At 41.8% G+C, this 21,280-nt stretch overlaps 1 protein-coding gene across 1 annotated transcript; it reads left to right on the top strand.

Annotated features, from left to right (window-relative positions):
• The first annotated feature begins 690 nt into the window (after positions 1-690).
• Positions 691-20,693, top strand: gsg1l2b (gsg1-like 2b). The gene is made up of 5 exons (XM_089015382.1): positions 691-1,206; positions 2,844-2,891; positions 7,001-7,153; positions 18,716-18,827; positions 18,939-20,693. The coding sequence occupies exons 1-5, from the start codon at positions 906-908 to the stop codon at positions 19,237-19,239; spliced, it is 915 nt and encodes a 304-aa protein (XP_088871508.1). The 5' UTR covers positions 691-905; the 3' UTR covers positions 19,240-20,693.
• The last annotated feature ends 587 nt before the right edge of the window (positions 20,694-21,280 follow it).

Below are 21,280 nucleotides of genomic sequence, written 5' to 3'. Positions count from 1 at the left end.
TTTATTGATTTTCGGAGCTGCGCATGTTTATATGCATTGGTGTTGTTTTGGCATCAGGCTCAAATTGACCATGTATATTGGATTGGAAAATGGATGGATGGATGTGTTGGGGAAGGTGGGATGGGTGGATGGATGAATGGATGGATGGATATATGAATTGATGGATGGGTTGATATATGGATGAATGGATATATGGATGGATGGATCGAAGAATGGATGAATGGATGGATGGATATGTAGATTGATGGACGGATTGATATATGGATGGATGGCTGAATGGATGCATGAATGGATGAATGGATGGATGGATGGATATATGAATTGGTTGGATGGGTTGATATATGGATGAATGGATATATGGATATATGGATGGATGGATCGAAGAATGGATGGATGGATGGATGGATGGATATATGATGGATGGGTTGATATATGGATGACTGGATATATGGATATATGGATGGATGGATCGAAGAATGGATGGATGGATGGATGGATGGATGGATGGGCGGGCGGGCATGGGAAAGAATTCTGACAAAAAAATCATTGACATTGTGTTAAGTGCATCTGTATGACTCTTATGATTATTTTACAAAGCATTGGTTGTGTCACGTGATTATGCTGCTCGCACTCCTTGGGTGAAAAGATGTTGCTCGCGCGCCTGTGAGTGTGTGTGTGTGTGTTCGGAAGGGGTGCGGGAGGCTACGGGAGCGCACCGTTACAAAATGAGAGAGTGAGCTTGAGAAGGAGACGCAGATGTGAGAGGCGCACGTAAGATCCGCACCGTAATTAGCCGCCGATATATCAACAGGGGATAATCGGACTGGAGGGATTTGAAAGGAGGAGAAATCACTCGGATCCGGGATTAATTCGGGCGCCTTCACTCCTCCGGTTAAACCGCCGCTATGGGAATAGACCGACGGCGGAGAGCGTCGCTGGCTCTCACCTTGAACTTTCTGGCCTTGTTCCTCGCCGTGTCTGCTCTGGGAACGAGCCACTGGTGCGCCGGTACCCGTAAGGTGGTCAAACCTTTCTGTACCGGCCCGGTGACGACCAAGCAGTCGTTCTGCATTAGGTTTAACAGCTCCAATTTGAACGATACGCGGTTGGTGCAGTACATCTGGGAAACCGGCGAGGACAAGTATGTCATGAGGAAGTTTCACACCGGGATCTGGTTCTCCTGCGAGCAGAACATCAACATGACCGGTAAATCGTTTTTCTACGTGATTAAGTTTAGAAACTGCTGGCTGGTGATTGCCCAATGTGTAAACCACTTTAAGTGGAACCCATTTTTAAAACTATAAATGCTTAATATTTTGCATGTTTGATTCATTTCAAGAACTTTGATGTCAGATTGTGACAAAATATTTCATCCTTATGACCCATTACACAAAGCGATTGCGCAACACATCCATCGTCTCACCCCTAACCCCAAATTCCCGTTTTTATGCATTTTAAAGGACAACCGACACCATTTTTTGTTTCCTAACTGACATCAGAAAAATGTTTTATAGCACCTAAAATACCCAAAACACGCAGGCTTATATTTTTAGTCAAATGAAAAACACCAAGAGAGAGACGACAGTAATTTCATCTGTGCTGTATGTCATGCATATTAGCATATTTGACAATAAAGCTGACTTTGATTTTGACCAATAAAAATGACTTAAAGTGTGCAAAAACGACTTCAAAATGAAACCATGGCCAGTTTCAGAAGGAAAGCATAAATGTTTGCAATCGATTAAAGGAGTCCTCCCATATCAATTCGAACCGTCAATGACAGCAATGTAGCGTCCAGAAAATTCAGAAGATGGCGCCCAAGCTCTGTTGGAAATGGGCTGATTTGCCTGCTGGGAATTTGTGTCAGTGAATATCAAATAGTAGTCTTGGTGCAACACACAACGATTCACCATCGCTTTATTTATGTGTTTTCCTTTTAATTTCGCCATCAACACAGATCAACATGAAGTTTTCAGACCAAACAAAGTACCGCAAAATGCATCGAGTGTCGCTTTCTCGGTCAGAGGCGTTCCAAATGTCACGCCACGTGGGGATCGTCATCAACTCGAAAACAAGACTTCCTCAATATTCAGCGCGAGTCTTAAAACGTAAAATATAGCTATATGCTGTGGAATCTTTGTAAAATACGCTCAGTAGAAGTCCTTTGAAGTGATTTTACAAATTATGGACACAACTTGTCCGGCCGCGTCGGTTGTCCTTTAAAGGAGTGGAGTCTTCACAAGAGTCATCCATTCACAAGAGATGATCAGAAAATTTAAAATTTCACACTGGAGCTACTTATTGCCTTGGCGTTCCCATATGATTTCAATTCAGCCTTTTTTTTTTCTTACCGCATGGACTCTGAGAGGCAAATTTATAATGTGAAGGCTGAGTCTCAATGCGCATACAACTTCCCATCTTCAAATTTGCACCTGAGGGACAATCCGTCGCCTTGAAATAACCAAACACGCACGTTGTTGCAAAAGGAGAAAAACCACAGTAATCAAAACATGGTTACCTAGAGAATGTAAGAACTAAACAATGGAGAGAGAGATTTGAATCATGAACTTCCTAACTTTGAAGTACAAGCCCCAAAAGATGTTTTATTCCCTCCCAAACATTAGCTCCGAATGTTATTTCACTCCCAATAAAACCATCTCGGAACAAGACGATCCCCTCACAGCACCCGCAAAGCCTATTTTTGATGATCTCCTTGGTCGACAATGAAATCATTGAAATCCCAAAATGGGATGCATGGCTTTTAGCGATCCAGAGGAATCGATCATCATCGGATCATCTGAGCGATAGAAGCAGCGATTGACTGTTTTTTTTTTCTCTTGCAGGTGAAAACTGCCGAAATTTTATCTATGTCGCACCTGAAAATGAAAGAGGTAAGTTGATCATAAATGTGATTTAGGGGTTCCTGAACCCATGTATCACTGTAGTCAAAAAAGCTCAATGGAATGTGGTTCCTGGAATTCGAGTGACAATGACCAAAACCCTGGCACTGGAGTGGACACATTTTTGCACGTGTAGAAGTGAATGAGTTAACATGGCATACGCATGTAAGAAGTCGCCCGTTGTTTCATCCAAACAACCATTAACACCAATGGAGCCATTTCGACACTCATTTTTTTCCTCACTACCTGAAACACAAGCGAGTCATGAAGTCAGCCCCGACTGCTTATTCACTCCAATCTAATGGTACACAGGGAGCTGTTGGCGCTTAGCAATGATTTACCTGTTGCCACATCGGACGTACAAATCAATCTCTTCTATTGATTCGTTTTCATTTGCCTTATCGGTTCCTTTAGCTGTGCCGCTTGGGAAATAACATTTGTGTTTGCACTCAGCCTTGATTCTTAACACCGATATGTATTAATATAGACAGTATATATAAATATATTGTGCAGCAAATCGCTTCCATTCCTTTTTTAACATTATGATATGGCTGGGGCGGCAAAATAAGTAGAGGAAGTACATATATAAATAATGAAAGAAGCTAATACTATTCTGGCAGTAGAAATTTGATTACTTAGCATATGCCAAACAAAACTGTAAAAGTTTCCTAAACAGGTCAATCTACAACTTAACTCATTCGCTGCTATTCTGTATTTATTAGGGAATGTGGGACGTGGAGCGCAATTCCCGAATTTGTACAGGTTTTGGTTTTTCTTCCGGGGGTGCAGATAAAGCGCTCGCACTGGCAATATTTTTCCCTTCCGCAATTAGCAGCATTGTGGAAGTCACTGTTTGTTTTTTTACTCCAAGATGGCGCCGCAAGAGCGGCTGCCTTTACACCAGCTCCTGTATTTTGTTTTTGCTGTTATGAAATGTAAAAAACTGATCCTGTGACTGTAAAGTGACCTTGAGAGTTTTGAAAGGCACTTAGAAATAAAATGGATTGTTATTACTAGCTAGCTAGATATCTATTAGCTATCTAGTTGGCTATCTATTGGCTATATGGCTGGCTAATTAGCTTATAAATGAAATGTATTATTATTATTAATTGAGTCAGGAAACATATTAGCTATCTAGCTATCTATTAGGTATCTAGTTGGCTATCTATTGGCTATATGGCTGGCCATCTAGCTAATTGAGTCAGGAAACATATTAGCTAAGTAGCTATCTAGCATTCTATTAGCTAGCTAACTTTTTATATTTTTGAGTTACGGGTGAGTGAACGCTGGTGCGTGTGGCTGCGCTACTCACCCACAGAAAAACTGATCCTGTGACTGTAAAGTGACCTTGAGAGTTTTGAAAGGCGCTTAGAAATTAAATGGATTATTATTATTATTATAAATGTCTCCACTCTGAAACAAATAATGGTTAATCTAATCTAAAATAATCTAATCTAGACAAACCAGTCAAAACCTCTCTTATATGATACAGTATTTAAATGATATTTTAATGGCTTATTGGCCTCGCTCCAATATACAGAAATGGGTAACTTATCTAAATAGGTCCTTGAAATCAACATATTTTGTAATATTCTTGAACATGTGACGCAAAGTTATAGAAATAATTTTAAACTGTCGACAAGGTTTCATTTGTTGGTTCCTTGTGTTTTCTTTCTTGATAATTTCATTTCAGCAATGCTTTGTTGTACCAGATATATCCTTCATACATAATGCATTATTTTTTTATGGTACAGCATTATACCAAAGCCATTAAATACTGTTTGCTTCATTATATCATTTTTAGTGGGCAATTAAAAACTGAAAAAAACACTTGACAGTACACTTATTGTGAGAACATAATCAAATTCTATCTAGCTGGCTAGCTATGGGGCGAGCTAGCTAGCTCTCTATTGGCTATCTAGTTGGCTGGCTATCTATATAGATATTAGCTATCGGGCTGGCTAGCTATCTAGCTGCCTCTCTTTTTGCTATCTAGCTGTCTAGCTATCGGGCTTGCTCTCTATTTGATATCTAGTTAGCTGGCTATCTATCTTAATATTAGCTATCGAGCGAGGTGGCTGGCTCTCGATTTGCTATCTGTCTGGCTCGCTCTCGGCTTGCTATCTCTTTTGGCTATCAAGCTGGCTAGCTCCTAGCTAGCTGGCTCTCTATTTGCTATCTAGCTGACTAGCTGTCGAGCTAGCTGGCGACACAAGCGAGCTGAATTCTGATTGGATTAAAAACTCTGACCTAAAACTACAACACTGAAAGGAGCATAACCAAATGGATATAATATAACATCAAGAAAACAATAATTAGAACTGTGAAAAAATTTTCTGATAGCTGAAGACAGTCTCAAATAAGCGAACTTTTTTTTTTTAACTGTAAGCGAAAAAAGTATCCAACATTCCATCAAACATGGAAAGCATGACATCACCTTATTACACCTTGAAGATGAATTATCTCACAAATGTGGTGTGACATACTTTATGCCGTTGGATGGTTTCGTTTTTATGCCGTGATGTTCCCTCATTTATGTGCTGAAGGCCTCTCTGTGGGTTATATCTCCTTTCACAGACGTGGAAGGTTAATCATATGGGTGACAGGGTCACTCATTCAACCTTCACTGACTCTTTCCACCCCCACCCCCTTCTTTGCACGTCCTCTCCAATTGCCCTTGCTTACCTAGCCCATATTTTTCTTCACTTGCCTTATTTCGTTTATCGCTGCCTGCACTCCCTTCGTAAGTCACTCAGCCATGTCTTCTTGCATTCCAACTACAGTGATACCTTGGCTTACGAACTTAATTGGTTCGCAGACAGAGTGTATAAGGCGAAAAGTGTGTATCCCAAAAATTAATTTCCCATTGGAAACCATTAAAATGAGAATAATCCGTTCCCAGGTCCCTATAAAACATAATTTTCTACTTTCTAATTTTCTAAGCCTTAAAACTACACAAAATATACCTTATTTTATGTATTATAAATGTGCTATGGTATTCTAATTAAAGAAATCAACTGTACTATATAATAAAGTCGTTTTATTTACCTTTGTGATGGTCGTTGATGGCTTGATGGAATGGAGTGGCCGGTTTCATCAGCATTAAACTCTTGATGAGGAACGTAACCTTCTTCTTTCACCATCTTGAGGAATATTCCCTTGTCGGTGCTTTCTCTGTGATTATTATTATATCTAGTTTAATGGGTTGAAAGTGATCGTTCGTTCCTGGTTCATCGCTTCTCAGGGTGTTGATAGCAGAGGATGGTTAAATCAGCAGGAAGCCAGGTGTTGAACAGGATAAGTTAGTTTAATCTTGTAGACAGAAGGGGCATCGTTGGGTGTCGGCCGAGGAGGGACAGAAAAAAAAGAGGAAAGAGGAAGCAGGAAGAAGCGCGAAAGACCGCTGGGAGAGCATTTATAAGACGGACATAATAGGATGTGATGTAATAGGATGTGACAGGAAGGCAGGATATGACGTATCAGGAAGTCCAAAACGTAAACAAACAATGCAAAAGAGATGTTCAAATATGTTCGTATAGCGAATTACCCCAACATAGTACCTCATCAGTTGTGTTCTGTTTAGCTGGGTTGATAGCTTTTTGCATCAAGTGTACAGATGGCTTGTGCGGGTTGTTTGTGGAGCCTGATTGATGGGATGTTTTAACCTTGCAGTCTACACTCTGCCTTTGAACTATCAAAGTTGAAACTCTCACTGTCGTCTGCCTGTCTCTTTAATGTTTAAAGCACCTCCCCTCACTGCTGCGTTCTTGACCAATCACGTGGCTTTAACCGAAGACTGGGGGCGGGGAGTAGAGGACAAAAACAGTCGGCTGCCATTTTGTTGTTAGAAGAACGGGCTCGTTCGCGAACGACACATCACTCATTGAGGCAGCTCCGTGTACGAAAAAAGTTCATACGCCAAGGTAAAGTTCGTATGCCAAGGTAAAATTTTCATAAATGTAATGTTCGTAAACCGAAAAGTTCGTAAGCCAAGGCGTTCATAAACCGAGGTATCACTGTACTTGGATTTGCATCCCTCCTCCACCCCCACCTTTTTAGACTCTAAACGCTGTGTTTTGTGCTATCTTCAACATCCATAGGGGTGCTGTGGCTGTGTATTGTCGCAGAGTGCCTGTATATCATGCTTTTGGCCACCGGGGGCATCCTCATGTTGATCGAAGTATGCCAGTTTGGCAACGTCATCGATGGTCTGAAGCTCAATGCCTTCGCTGCCATATTCACCGTGCTTTCAGGTGAGTTGAAATCTAAAAGCATCACATAAACTGAATTACTTTGTTGGTGTAATAAAGCTTCAAGGTGGAAGGCTGACCATGTGCGTCAGTCATTGAACCTCATAAATCAATTGAATGCAATTCTACTGCATATATTTTAAAATTGGAACTTATTTCAAAATGATTAGAACTGCAGGTTGGACCTGCAGTGGTTGGAATAAAACATCACCATAAAATTAAGATGGAAAACAATCAAATTTCTGGGAGGGGGAGGAGTGATTTTGTTTTTAATGCAACACGGTGGATCAGTGGTTAGGGTCTCGACCTCACAGTGCAGATCAATTCAGGATCAGCCCTCCCTGTGTGGAATTAGCAGGATCACACAATGCCAGCCTGGGTTTTCCTCCCATAGAAAGGAGCGTCAGAGTGCCAATGCATATGCGGACCTGTCGCGGCTTAGAATTGAAGGGGATTTACGTAGGAGAGGAGATGTGAGACAATCTCTTTTCGGCAATGGATGCTACCCTTTTGTGTTTGCGTTCGAAACTTAGTTTGTAGTAGACCTACAGTACATATTCCACCATGACGTCCCTGATCCACTGATGAAAAGGACGCTTTGATCCTCTCCTCTTTCATCTTGAACTTCTTCATGCAACAAAGAGGGTGCAGAAAGTGCTTAAAATTGAATGACTGTCTGTGTCTTTTGTCTTGTGTCACTTCTTCTTCTTTTCCTTTCGGCTTTTCCCCTTAGGGGTCGCCACAGCGAATCAATGTCCTCCATCTATCCCGGTTTTGTGCATCCTCTTCTCGCACACCACCTACCTTCATGTCCTCTTTGACCACATCCATAAAACTCCTCTTCGGTCTTCCTCTCGGTCTCCTGCCTGGCAGTTCAAGATCCTTCTCCCGATATAGTCACTCACTCTCCTCTGGACATGTCCAAACCATCTCAGTCTGGCCTCTCTGACTTTCTCTGCAAAGCCTCTAATATGAGTTGTCCCTCTAATGTACTCATTCCTGATCCTATCCAACCTGGTCACTCCGAAAGAAAACCTCAACATCTTCAGCTCTGCTACCTCCAGCTCTGCTTCCTGTCTTTTCTTCAGCGGCACCGTCTCCAGTCCAAACATCATGGCTGGCCTCACCACTGTTTTATACACTTTTCCTTTCATCCTAGCTGAAACCCTTCTATCACACATCACACCTGACATTTTTCTTCAGCCGCTTCAGCCTGCCTGGACACGCTTCTTTACCTCTTTTCCACACTCTCCATTGCTCTGGACAGTTGACCCCAAGTACTTAATATCCTCCACCTTCTTTATCTCTTCCCCCTGTAGCATCACTCTTGCACTAGGATCCCTCTCATTCACACACATATATTCCGTCTTGCTGCGACTGATCTTCATTCCTCTCCTTTCCAGGGCATATCTCCACATCTCTAGTTTCTCCGCCACCTGTTTCCCGTTCTCGCTAGAGATCACAATGTCATCTGCAAACATCATGGTCCAAGGAGATTCTTGTCTAACATCGTCTGTCAGCCTGTCCATCACCATAGCAAACAAGAAGGGGCTCAGAGCTGACCCCTGGTGGAGTCCCACCTCCACCTTGAATTCCTCAGTCATACCGACAGCACGCCTCACAACTGTCTTGCAGTCATGATACATGTCTTGTACCGCTCTGACATACTTTTCCGTCACTCCAGACTTCCTCATGCAATGCCACAGCTCTTCTCTGGGCACCCTGTCATACGCTTTCTCCAGATCTACAAAGACACAATGCAATTCCGTCTGACCTTCTCTGTATTTCTCTATCAGCATTCTTAAAGCAAACACTGCATCTGTCGTACTGCTGCTCACAAATGTTCACTTCTGCTCTTAGTCTAGCTTCAACTACTCTTTCCCAGAGTTTCATTGTATGGCTCATCAACTTTATTCCTCCGTAATTAATACAACTCTGCACATCTCCTTTGTTCTTAAAAATGGGCACAAGTACACTTCGTCTCCATTCTTCAGGCATCTGTTCACCATCTAAGATCTTGTTGAATAACCCGGTCAGGGTTACACCACCGCCACCTCGCCAAGACACTTCCATACCTAGATTGGTAAATCATCAGGCCCGAGTGCCTTTCCCCCCTTCATCTTCTTCAGCGCCCTCCTCACTTCATCCTTGCTAATGCTTGCTACGTCTTGGCCCATAACAGTCACGTCTTCTACTCTTTGTTCCTTCTCATTTTCCTCGTTCATCAATTCTTCAAAGTACTCTTTCCATTTTGCCATCACACTACTGGCACCTGTTAATACATTGCCATCTACAGTGAGACCTCAACTTACGAACGCCTTATAATATGAACTTTTCATCATACGAACGTCAAATTTATGAATATTAAGCCTCATAATAAGAACTATTTTCATCTTACGCACTTCGGTGGAAGTGTGTATACATAAATACATAATCTTCTGCGGAAGAACACGAAAGCACACGACCTTCGGCTCTGGCGGAGTGATCTTCGGCAACCGAACAGCGCTCCAGCCGACGCTACTTTGCACACCCCCTCTCATTGAATGCACACGTCCATCGCCTCCTTGCAGCTTTTTGCTTATACTTTTACGATTATGGCACCGAAAAAAAACCCACCACAGGCTCGTGTTCAGCCCAAGAAGAAACACAATAACATCACCGTCGCTGAGAAGAAGGAGATAATTGAAAAACACGAACGACGTGTGCGTTTGTGTGATTTAGCGACAGAGCGCGGCTATGCTAAGTCCACCATCGCTACCATCTTTCGCATCAAAGAAGCTATCAAAGGTGCGTCTGTTGTAAAAGGTGTTTCCATGCTCTTAAAGCGACGGTCTCGGGCAATCGAAGAAGTTGAAAAACTTCTGTTAATTTGGATTCACGAAAAGCAGCTATCCGGCGACAGCGTGAGTAAAGCTATTTTATGCGAGAAAGCACGGCTAATTCACGCCGATATCGCCATGTGCCAACCTGGAAGTTCGGCGCTTATTCAGGATTTTAAAGCCCGTAACGGATGGTTCGAGAACATCTGAGGGCGAGGAGGAGAAGGCAATGTTGGCAAAGTGGAATGATGTGCAGGCTTTTACCGAAGAGTTCCATCCAGAAAAGACTGGCTATGACAATCATCAACATGATGAACGATAATGTGATGCCTCAGCCTCGTAACACCTTACAAGTCAGAAAGCAACAGGTGTCAATTAAGAGGTTTTTAATCAGCAAAAAGGATGAGGAGTCTCCAAAGAAGCAAAGAGAAGCCACACCAGAGGTTAAGTTACTAACAGTCCTTCTGTGACTCTCCTTCCATAAGCCATCAATGACCATCAAAAAGGTAAATACAGCTTTATTTTACAGCACAGTTTATTTCTTTAATTACAGTCCTCATGTAATGTGCCTCTCTTTCCAAACAGCAAGTCCCTTTGACCTTCGACCTCCAACGCCATTCCATCAAGTCATCAATGACCATCACAAATGTAAATAAAGTGACTTTATGATACAATGCAGTGTATTCCTTTAATTACAATACCATAGCACATTTATTATGCATAGGATAAGGTAGGTTGTGTGTAGTTTTAAGGCTTATTTAGTTGAAAAGTATATTTTATGGAAACCCTGCAACGGATTATTCCCATTTAAAGGTTTCCTATGGGAATTTTTTTTTTCGAGATACACACTTTTCACCTTACACACTCTGTCTGGGAACCAATTAAGTTCGTAAGTTGAGGTCTCACTGTATATTCTTAATTACCCGAACCTGCTGCAGGTCCTTACCATCTTTGTCTCTCTGTCTTGCCAGCCTGTAAAGATCAGTCTCACCTTCCTTGCTGTCCAGCCGAGCGTACAAGTCATCATAGGCCTCTTGTGTGGCCTTTGCCACCTTTACTTTAACCGTGCGCTGCATCTCCTTGTACTGCTGTCTACTCTCGTCCGTCCTCTCAGTGTCCCACTTCTTCTTTGCTAACCTCTTTTTCTGTATACACTCCTGCACCTCCTCGTTCCACCACCATGTCTCCTTATCTACCTTTCTTCCACTCGATACACCAAGTACTTTCCGACCTGTGTCTCTGATTATGTTCGCTGTAGTTTGCCAGTCATCTGGAAGGACCTCTTGCCCACCCAGTGGTTGTCTTACCTCCTTCCTAAATGCCATGCAACACTCTTCCTTTTTCAACTTCCACCATTTTGTCCTCACTTCAGCCTTTGGTTTCTTCATCTTCCTCACTGCCAGCGTCATCCTACACACCACCAACCTATGCTGTCTGGCTACACTCTCACCAACCACTACTTTGCAGTCACTGATTTCCTTTAGATGGCGCCTTTGACACAAAATATAGTCTACCTGTGTACTTCTGCCTCCACTCTTACAGGTCACCCTATGTTCCTGTCTCCTCTGAAAGAAAGTATTCACAATAGCCATTTGCATTCTCTGAGCAAAGCCAACCACCATCTGTCCTTCAGCGTTCCTCATCTGGAGTCCAAACCTGCCCATCACCTCCTCATCATCTTTGTTTCCTGCGCCATCATGCCCATTGAAGTCTCCACCAATTACAACCCGCTCACTTCTTGGGATGTTGTGTATGACTTCATCAAAGTCCAACCAAAATTTCTCCTTCTCCGCCAGCTCACATCCTACTTGTGGGGCATACCACAAACAAACAACATTGAACATCACGCCTTCAATTTCTAGCTTCAGACTCATCATTCTATCTGATACTCTTTTTACTTCTAAGACATTCCTAACAAACTCCTCTTTTAAGATAACCCCAACTCCATTTCTCTTTCTGTCTTCACCATGATAGAACAACTTAGACCCTGACCCTAAGCTTCGAGCCTTGCTCCCTTTCCACCTGGTCTCCTGGACACACAGTATGTCTACCTTCCTTCTCTGCATCATGTCAACCAGATCTCTGGTTGACATTTACCTGTCAGTGTTCCTACATTCAAAGTTCCTACTCTTAGTTCTATACTCTTGGTGTTCCATTTCTCTCTTTTCCTCCGGGCACACCTCCCTCCTCTCCTTCTTCGACCAACAGTAGTCCATTTTCCACTGGCACCCTGAAGGTCAACAGTACCAGTAAGCGGCCGTTGTTAACCCGGGCCTCGACCGATCCGGTATTGGATCCATAGGTTTGATTCGCATATTTGTTTTGGCATTTTTTTTTACGTCGGATGCCCTTCCTGACACAACCCTCTGTATTTATCCGGGCTTGGGACCGGCACAATAAGACACTGGCTTGTGCCCCCTTGTGGCTACATTCTTTTGTCTTGTGTCACATTATTTGTTATTTTGATTTTTTTGTTTGTTTGTTTTTGACTTCAAAATGGCACTGCGACAGTTTCTGCGTTTACAGCAGCTCCAAAGGTTGAAACTTAAAGGACAACCGACACAATTTTTTTTGTTTCCTAACTGACATCAGAAAAACGTTTTGTAGCATCTAAAATACCCAAAACAGGCAGGCCGATATTTTTAGTCAAATGCAAAACACCAATAAAAATGAGTTAAAGTGCCCCAAAACTACTTCAAAATGACCATGGAGATGCTGAGTTTCAGAAGGTCCCGCCCCCTTGTTCGTGACGTCACGCCAGGACGTATTCGCCTTGCCTAGAATCAAAACAACGGCTTCAGATTCTTTCTTTCTACTCCTGTAGATTGAAAAAGTTCGTTGCAATGTTGCCATATTTTTTAGTCCCCGGGAGTTTATCTCCAGAGTGGAATCAATTTCACTTCAAACTGCCTTTTAATATTTAAACTCCCACCAGTGACGTGAAGGCAGGTGAGCCTGTGCCTCACCTGTCATCATGGAAATATCAAATGACGAAATAAATTAAACAGTTTTATGTATTGAGTGATTTATACTTTAAAGGACGTTTTTTGTAAAATGTCATTTGAAGCCATTTGTAAAATGGCTTCAAATGACTTCTACTGAGCGTATTTTAAGAAGATTCCACCGCATATACTTTACGTTTTAAGACTCGCACTGAATATTCAGGAAGTCTTGTTTTTGAGTTGGTGACGAGTCCGTACGTGAGGTCACTAAAGGACCGCCCTTGACCGTAAAAAAGACGCATTGTGGCGGTCCTTCGATCACGTCAATGTATTTTGCTGTACATGTTTGGTCTGGGGACCTCATGTTGCACCCAAAATCCGCCAGAAGGCCAGAAGAGGGCGTCCAAGCGCCATACAAGGAATTTATCAGCCTGTGGAAACGGAGGTGGCCACAGGCGGTCGCCATTTTGTGCCTCTTTTTTTGGGTGACAGATTTTCCCCCAATGTTGCCTCAAAATGGCACAAATAAATTCTTTAATCGATTGCAAACATGTATGCTTTCCTCTTCAGAACTATTTGAATCATATTCATAACTGGATGTGTAACAAGAAAGCATATTCTCCGAATCTGAAGCCATTGTTTTGATTCACAAGCAATGCAAGACGTCTTGGCGTGACGTCACGAACTGGGGACGGGACTTTCTGAAAATGCCCAATTCGCAGCTCATTTTTTTGCAGATTTTGGACACTTGAAGTCATTTTTATTGGTGTTTTGCATTTGAATAAACATATCATACTGCATGTTTTGGGTATTTTAGATGCTATAAAACGTTTTTCTGATGTCAGTTAAGAAACAAAAAAGTGACGTCGGTTGTCCTTTAAAGGGCTGATTGAACAGGTTTGGATCTTTATTTCTGTGCCTGCTATGTTTTATTACTAACCAATTCATTGGGTTGTTGTTGGGTTTATTTATTTATTTATTTATTTGAATACCAACTGATATTTATAGCCACCGTGGGCGTTTCAATTATTGGAAAGGACAACTTTATGTTGTAGAGAGGGTCTATGGTTTTTAATAGGTCATCTCAGAGCAAAAAAATAAAGTTCATCACCCATGTTATGCCTCACGTCTCCAAACTTATCACCAAATCTGCTCTTAAAATATTTTAACTGCGAAACTGAGTTAGTTTATAATGTTTATTTTAGTGTGATTAATTTATTGAAGCTGGTTCTGTTAATCACTTTAAGAGGATAGTACACAAGATTACTTTTTTTCCCGTTGACTGTTAATAATTCATGGTTATAATAAAAGGAGGATGAATAGGGTGAGAGTGTGCAAGGACAATACGGACGATGTACTTGTGATGTGGCTGATGAACTTTACTATGACTATAAAAACAACACTTTCTATGAGGTTTAACTGTTTGTTTGGCCAGTATGAGGAATAAAGATAGAAATTACAAATTACGGATAAATGTAGGAACACACATTTCACATTTTAAGTGGAAAATATTGAACTGATGTTGCACGAGAGAGTGTCTGGCTCACAGTCTCTGTTTGCTCGCTTGCGCTTGATGGGTTTGCGGTCATGGCTTTCAATTTCTTCCACACCGGATTCATCCAAGTACATGTTTATAGACCCCACTTCGAGCATAGCGGTAGTTAAAATTTACAGCTAACATAACTCATACACTCACTGATCGTCAGTGAGTTTAGCCACCATCAAGCAGAAATTCGGACATGGCGATTGCTATACTGTGTGGCGCTGATCAGGGTGACTATGCTAGAACATGTTGATTTCCTTCAGCCAACAGATATGATTTGAAATAATCATATAAAGTACATTTACGGTAATTAAAGGAATGCCTCATTACTTTTAAAGTGTGGCTTTGGATTGGATTAGTCTTTATTAGTCTCGCAGAGGAGAAATTTACATTTAACAGCAGCAAAGTGATGAAAGGAAAGGAAGAAGTACAAATCTAAATACAGGACCTGCTGGAAAGGCAGCCACTCTCGTGGCACCATCTTAAAGTCAAAACAACAACAAAAACTAAATAACAATAACGTATTCAATCTTGAGCACTTTCTGCACCCTGTTTGTTGTATGAGCAGTTCGAGATGAAAGAAGAGAGCATCAAAGTGTCCTTTTCACCAGTGAATCAGGGACGTATTGGTGGAATGTGCACATCTGCTACAAGCTAAATGTTGAAAGCAAACAGGAAGCTGTAGCATCCATTGACGAAAAGAGACTGTCTCACATCTCCTTTCTCAAGTAAATCCGCTTCAATTCCAAGCCGTGACAGTTCTACATACGCAGTTCCACATATTTCTTCTCATCGCAGGAAGATTTTAAGAGTACAGTAAAGTCTCGTTATATCGATATTCAAGGGAATCCGACAAAATATCGATATAACCGGGACTATCGATATATCCGACCCTGTTTGCATGTAATTTTCTCCGTGCGTGCATAGAAATAGTATCGATATAACCGGGACTATCGATATATCCGATATCGATATAACGAGACTTTACTGTATTTTCATTTATAGGCTGCACCATATTATAAGGCGCATAAGATACAACCTACGACAGTGCGTGCGGTTTTGCGACACATCCACTAAATGGTACTACGCTAAAAGGAATACAGTACAATGCAACTTCATTTATAATGGTCTTTCACAACAACTGCAGCTGGAACAAAGCACTTGACAGAGCATTTCAAATATGATAACCAGTAAAATCACAATCTTGATTCATATATATATGTATAAGGTGAATCGGATTAGAATGTGTGCTGTTGGCTTCTGGGAAAATTTCATGCTTTTAGGTACCCCTTATAGTTTGGGAAATAGAGTATTTCTGCAACCATTTCTGAAAAAGACAAAAAATAGACCTTATCAATCAAATACAGTAAAGTCTCGTTATATCGATATTCAAGGGAGTCCGAAAAAATATCGATATAACCGGGACTATCGATATATCCGACCCTGTTTGCATGTAATTTTCTCTGTGCGTGCATAGAAATAGTAGCGATATAACCGCGACTATCGATATAACGAGACTTTACTGTATTTTAATTTTATGTCAACATTTTCAAAACAACAAAACAAAAGCCATGTTGATCAAACAACACTGATGGTGTGTAATACATGAATATTGGGAAAATATGGAGGGGAATAAGGAAAAACATTGACATAATTTATCACAACAAATTTCTGCGTCATACCCATAAATCGAACGGTATACCTGCTTATAAATTTAGCCACTGGGACCAGAGTAGCACTCTGATCGTCATGCAGGTATGTTTAAAGAACATTCATTACATCATTGTCCACGCATGTGTATAACGTACGACATTGCAGCTCTCTACTATGCCTCAACTGGTCCACTCGTTCTCTTTGACTTTGTGCCATCAAAAGACCATCTGGCGCTGGATCTTTCACATCAAAAGTGGAATTTTACTCAGGGGTCTTATTTCATGGTATTGACTAGAAAAGAGATGACATCATTCTTTCAATATTTATGCTTGACATACTGTAGCTGCAACATACTGTAGCTGTGTGTGTGTATAACAATTTTCTGAAATTAACACACATGACGGTTAGATGGATGGATGGATAGACGGATAGACGGATAGATAGACAGACGGATAAATAGCTACAAAAAATAACTATAATATAATAAATAAATAGAGCAATAACTGAATCAATACATTTCTGTGATTAGTTAATTAATTTGTTCATTAATTAATGTACAGTCAAGTCTCGTTATATCGATATTCAAGGGAGTCCAAAAAAATATCGATATAACCGGGACTATCGATATATCCGACCCTGTTTGCGTGTAATTTTCTCCGTGCGTGCATAGAAATAGTATCGATATAACCGGGACTATCGATATATCCGATATCGATATAACGAGACTTTACTGTATTTATTCAATTATATTTGTATCAGATTCAGAAAGCCTTTAATAGGTAAATTTGCTATTTTTTTTAATAAATCAACCAACCAGTGTTGGTTGACCACATTGATCCTTTTGATTACAACCAGATGCTGTGGAACCCCCTTTCGTGTCATTGCAATGAAATTCAAACATAATGGCCACATCTTCAGGCGTGTAGGTGTTAAATTGTCTTATGAGGACCTTTTACGTAAAAAGGACTGGAACCTCATTGGGGCCATAAAGTTTAAAATTCCACTTGAGTGAATGTGTATAGAGAAGGACCATAAATGTATAACTCTCAACCAGTCTGATAATACACAGAAGTGGACTGTTGGATAAAATGTGCCATTCGTCTTTTCCACTTCATTTTGTCCAAGCAATGTACTACCCCAAGAATTTGCACATGAATTTGAGATGAATGTATGAATATGCAGTGAGATAGGCAAATCCGTTAGCATTTCTGTGAAATAAGTCCCCTGGCGGCTCGTATTTTGCCGTAAAATGGCTCTGTCTGAAACAAATTTACACATTCACAGTCTTGATTACTTATTGTTATTATTCTCATTATTTTACAGCGTTGCATCAGCATGAGGTTGTTCCAAATAATACAGTTACGAAATTTGGTGGAATGGAAATGATATTGTTCAGTTCAGTCGACACTGTTCCAAATTGGTAACATGATAACCAGAAAATTCGATTTATATGTGCGTGTGTGTGGGGGGTGAATGCTGGAATGCTGAGAGCAAAAAAAAAATGTAATGATGTGAAGTTATCGTGAAATTAAATCCTGTGGAATGACACTGGGAAGTATTAAAATATATGATGTGATACAGAACCACAGTGAATATTAGCGAAAAATGCAGATTGATATTTTACACCATCATGATGTGGATAAATACTGTCAAATTTGGACTGATACCAAATGACATCTCATCTCATTTTCCGTACCGCTTATTCCTCATTAGGGTCGCGGGGGTTGCTGGAGCCTATCTCGGCTGTCTTCAGGCACGAGGCAGGGGACATCCTGAATTGGTTGGCAGCCAATCGCAGGGCACACAAAGACATACAACAGTCACACTCACACCTAGGGACAATTTGGAGTGGTCAATCTGCCTGTCATGCATGTTTTTGGAGTGTGGGAGGAAACCGAAGGACCCGGAGAAAACCCACGCGGGTCCGGGGAGAACATGCAAACTCCACACAGGGAGGCCGGACTGGGACACGAACCGGTGACCTCTGCGCCGGGAAGCCGGCTTCACAGTGCAGAGATCACCGGTGTGCTAACCACACGACTACCGGGCCGCCCCCAAATGACATCTTGAAAGAGGAAATTTCAAGCGAGGGAGCTGGACCAAATAAGAAGGGAAAAAAGTGTCACTTTCATACGGAATTGCCATAGGATTATTTTCACGATGACATTATCAAAGTGCGTTTGTCTCGTCTGCCAATTATCACAGTGAACTCGAGTAATGGCAAAAAAAAGTACATTAAGTTGGAAGATATTTCTCATAAAATATAAAGGGTAGATCATTTTGACTTGGTCATTTCAAAAGTAGCTTCCATGCTGAAAAAGTATGAGCACCCCTGGTCGATCGGGATTCTCGCCGGTTGACCTCCATTTTATATACAGTATATACACTCAAAACCCACCTCAAAACCACCCATTTATCTCATGTTTTTATTTATAACTGTATTTCATTTATTATTGTATCTATTTTTGTGCTTGTCTGTGTCCCTGAGAGCTTTGAAAGGCACTTGAAAATAAAATGTATTATTATTATTATAGTAGTATAGTGTTATACTGCCCCCACGCGGTGATTTTGGAGAATTTCATCATTTGGTTTCTGCCCGTTTTTCAAGGTCTACTAGGGATGGTAGCACACATGATGTTCACAACAGCCTTCCAGTTGACTGTCAGTCTGGGTCCAGAAGACTGGAAACCTCAGACATGGGACTACAGTTGGTCATACATGTGAGTCAACACATGTACATACGTTTTACGTGTACTATTGTGGTTGAAAACAAATGAGTTCCAAAGTACAGTATTTTAATGGCATGACATTTAAACTATGCTCCTCTTTAGATTAGCGTGGAGTTCCTTTACAGCGTGCATGGCATCCTCTGTCACGACCATCAACCGCTACACTAAAACCATCCTGGAGTTCAAGCACAAGCGAAGGAACATTGAGAAGAATTTAAAGATCAAGCAAAAGCTGTTGGAGCTAGATGCTCCTGAGCAGGTATGGGACATGTATATCAGCTCGGTGCCAAGTACTGCAGAGGAGCTACTGGACCTTTCATCCAATGGCCGCAAACTGTCCAACACCTCCATCTTCTTGGATCTCAATGACCTACCGGGCCAGCAGGGGGAAGAGTACTGTTAGAGGAGCTATTTATTGATTAAATGTCATAATGTCATGGGTTTTAATTACTTTGGAGTTGAAGGGGTCTGTTTTGGTGGCCTCAGTATAGCATCTGTTTTTTTGCAGATGATGTGGTACATTTGGGGCCTTCAAGCGGGGCTCTCCAACTCTCTCTGGAGCGTTTCGCAGCAAAATGTGAAGTGGTTGGGATGAGAATCAGCACCTCCAAATCTGAGACAATGGTTCTCAGTCGGAAAAGGGTGGAGTGCCCCCTCCATGTCGGGAAGGAGATCGTGCCTCAAGTGGAAGAGTTGAAGTATCTAGGAGTCTTGTTCACGAATGAGAGTACGGGGGAGCGAGCGATCGACAGGCGGATCCGTGCGGCGTCTGCTATGATGCAGACTTTGTACCGACCTGTCGCGGTGAAAAAGGAGCTGAGCAAAAAGGCGAAGTTCTCAATTTACCGGTCGATCTACGTCCCAACCCTCATCTATGGCCACGAGCGATGGGTTGTGACCGAAAGAACGAGATACAAGCGGCCGAAATGAGCGTTCTCTGTAGGGTGTCCGGTGAGAAGCTCGGTCATCCGCGAGGGGCTCAGAGTCGAGCCGCTTCTCCTCCACATAGAGAGGAGACAGATGAGGTGGCTCAGGCATCTGAATAGGTTGCCCCCTGGACGCCTCCCTGAGGTGTTCCGGGCATGCCCCACTGGAAGGAGACCCCGGGAACAACCTCGGACACGCTGGAGAGACTGTCCCCAAGCTGGCATGGGAACGCCTCGGATTCCGCCAGGACAGGCTGGAAGAAGTGGCTCGAGAGAGGAGTCTGGGCTTCCCCACTGAAGCTGCTGCCCCCCCCCCCACCCGACCCCGGATAAACGGCAGAAGATGGATGGATGAATGGAAGTTACAATTTTCATACTAGCTTTATGGTGAAACATGAAGTATCTGGTTTGTATCGGAGCAAACTGAATCCAAATAAATTTCGTTGTGTTTCGGTGGAGAGGGGCTTTTTATCTTTACGTGGTGAGACGTTGCCGAGTTGTTTGGCTTCAAAATTCGTGCGCTTCAGTCTCTCGATTTGAATACAGCAAGTGATTTTTTTATGCATGTAAATAAACCTAAAGTTGAGAGCACAATGTAGTTTAACCGTTTTCCTTTGGCACCATGAAAAGTCATATCCCCCCATTTTGAGCTAATGTTATTCATCATCAAGAAAGCTCTTCAAAATTCAGTCTTAACTCTGGACAGTAATGTTCTTCGTGTTGTACACGTTACCTTAAGAATAAAATAAATGTCTTTACCATGTCTTTCTGGAAGTCACACTGGAGCGTGCATGGTACTACCAGTGTACTGTAACCAAACAGAAATGTGAACGAAGAATAAAATTAATGTACTTACCCTATCATTTCTGAATGTCTCACTAGTGTGTGCATGGTACTGCCAGTGTGTTGTAAAGACTACGGAAGAGGATTAGGGCCACGGAAGAAAAAAATATGGTTGGCCAAATTCTTACTTTGAAGAAAGAATTCTGACTTTATTCTCAGAATTCTGATTTTGTGACGTTTGTGGAGCTATTGATTTTTGGCCCCGTCACCGTGTACAGTACGTAAATGTGGCTCGGGAGGAAGGACATACACTTATCGTCACCTATCGACTTTTTGCGTGGCCGAGGAGTGTCGGAAGACATCCTTTCTCTTTTGGAGGAGCAGAGGGTGAGTAAACAGTGCGTTCTGTTTGTTTCATTTAATGGCCGTTGTGTCCATAGTTAACGTGCTCCGCGGAGCTGATAACTCCGTTGCTAGCGCGAATACTGTATAATGAATGGATGCACCCGATTTACATTCGCGAATAAATGAAAAGTAACCATTTATGAATGACAGTGGCCGGTTGGAGAATCACTGCAGTTAAAATCATCGTGGATTGAACACATTGTGATCCCACGTTCTGTCGTATTTCTGTGTGTACATAGTTTTAAGTACTGTAGGCACACGCATGCATCAACGAAGTCAAAAGTTGATGAACTGCTGTCTGAATAGGGACTTTATTTTGATAGTTGCATG

Source organism: Hippocampus bargibanti, linkage group LG15 (assembly GCF_051943395.1).
Source record: "Hippocampus bargibanti isolate YZ-2025 linkage group LG15, ASM5194339v1, whole genome shotgun sequence".
Taxonomy (NCBI): Eukaryota; Metazoa; Chordata; class Actinopteri; order Syngnathiformes; family Syngnathidae; genus Hippocampus; species Hippocampus bargibanti.
The sequence above is the reverse complement of the archived record's forward strand: the minus strand, read 5'-3'. Positions and strand labels throughout refer to the sequence as shown.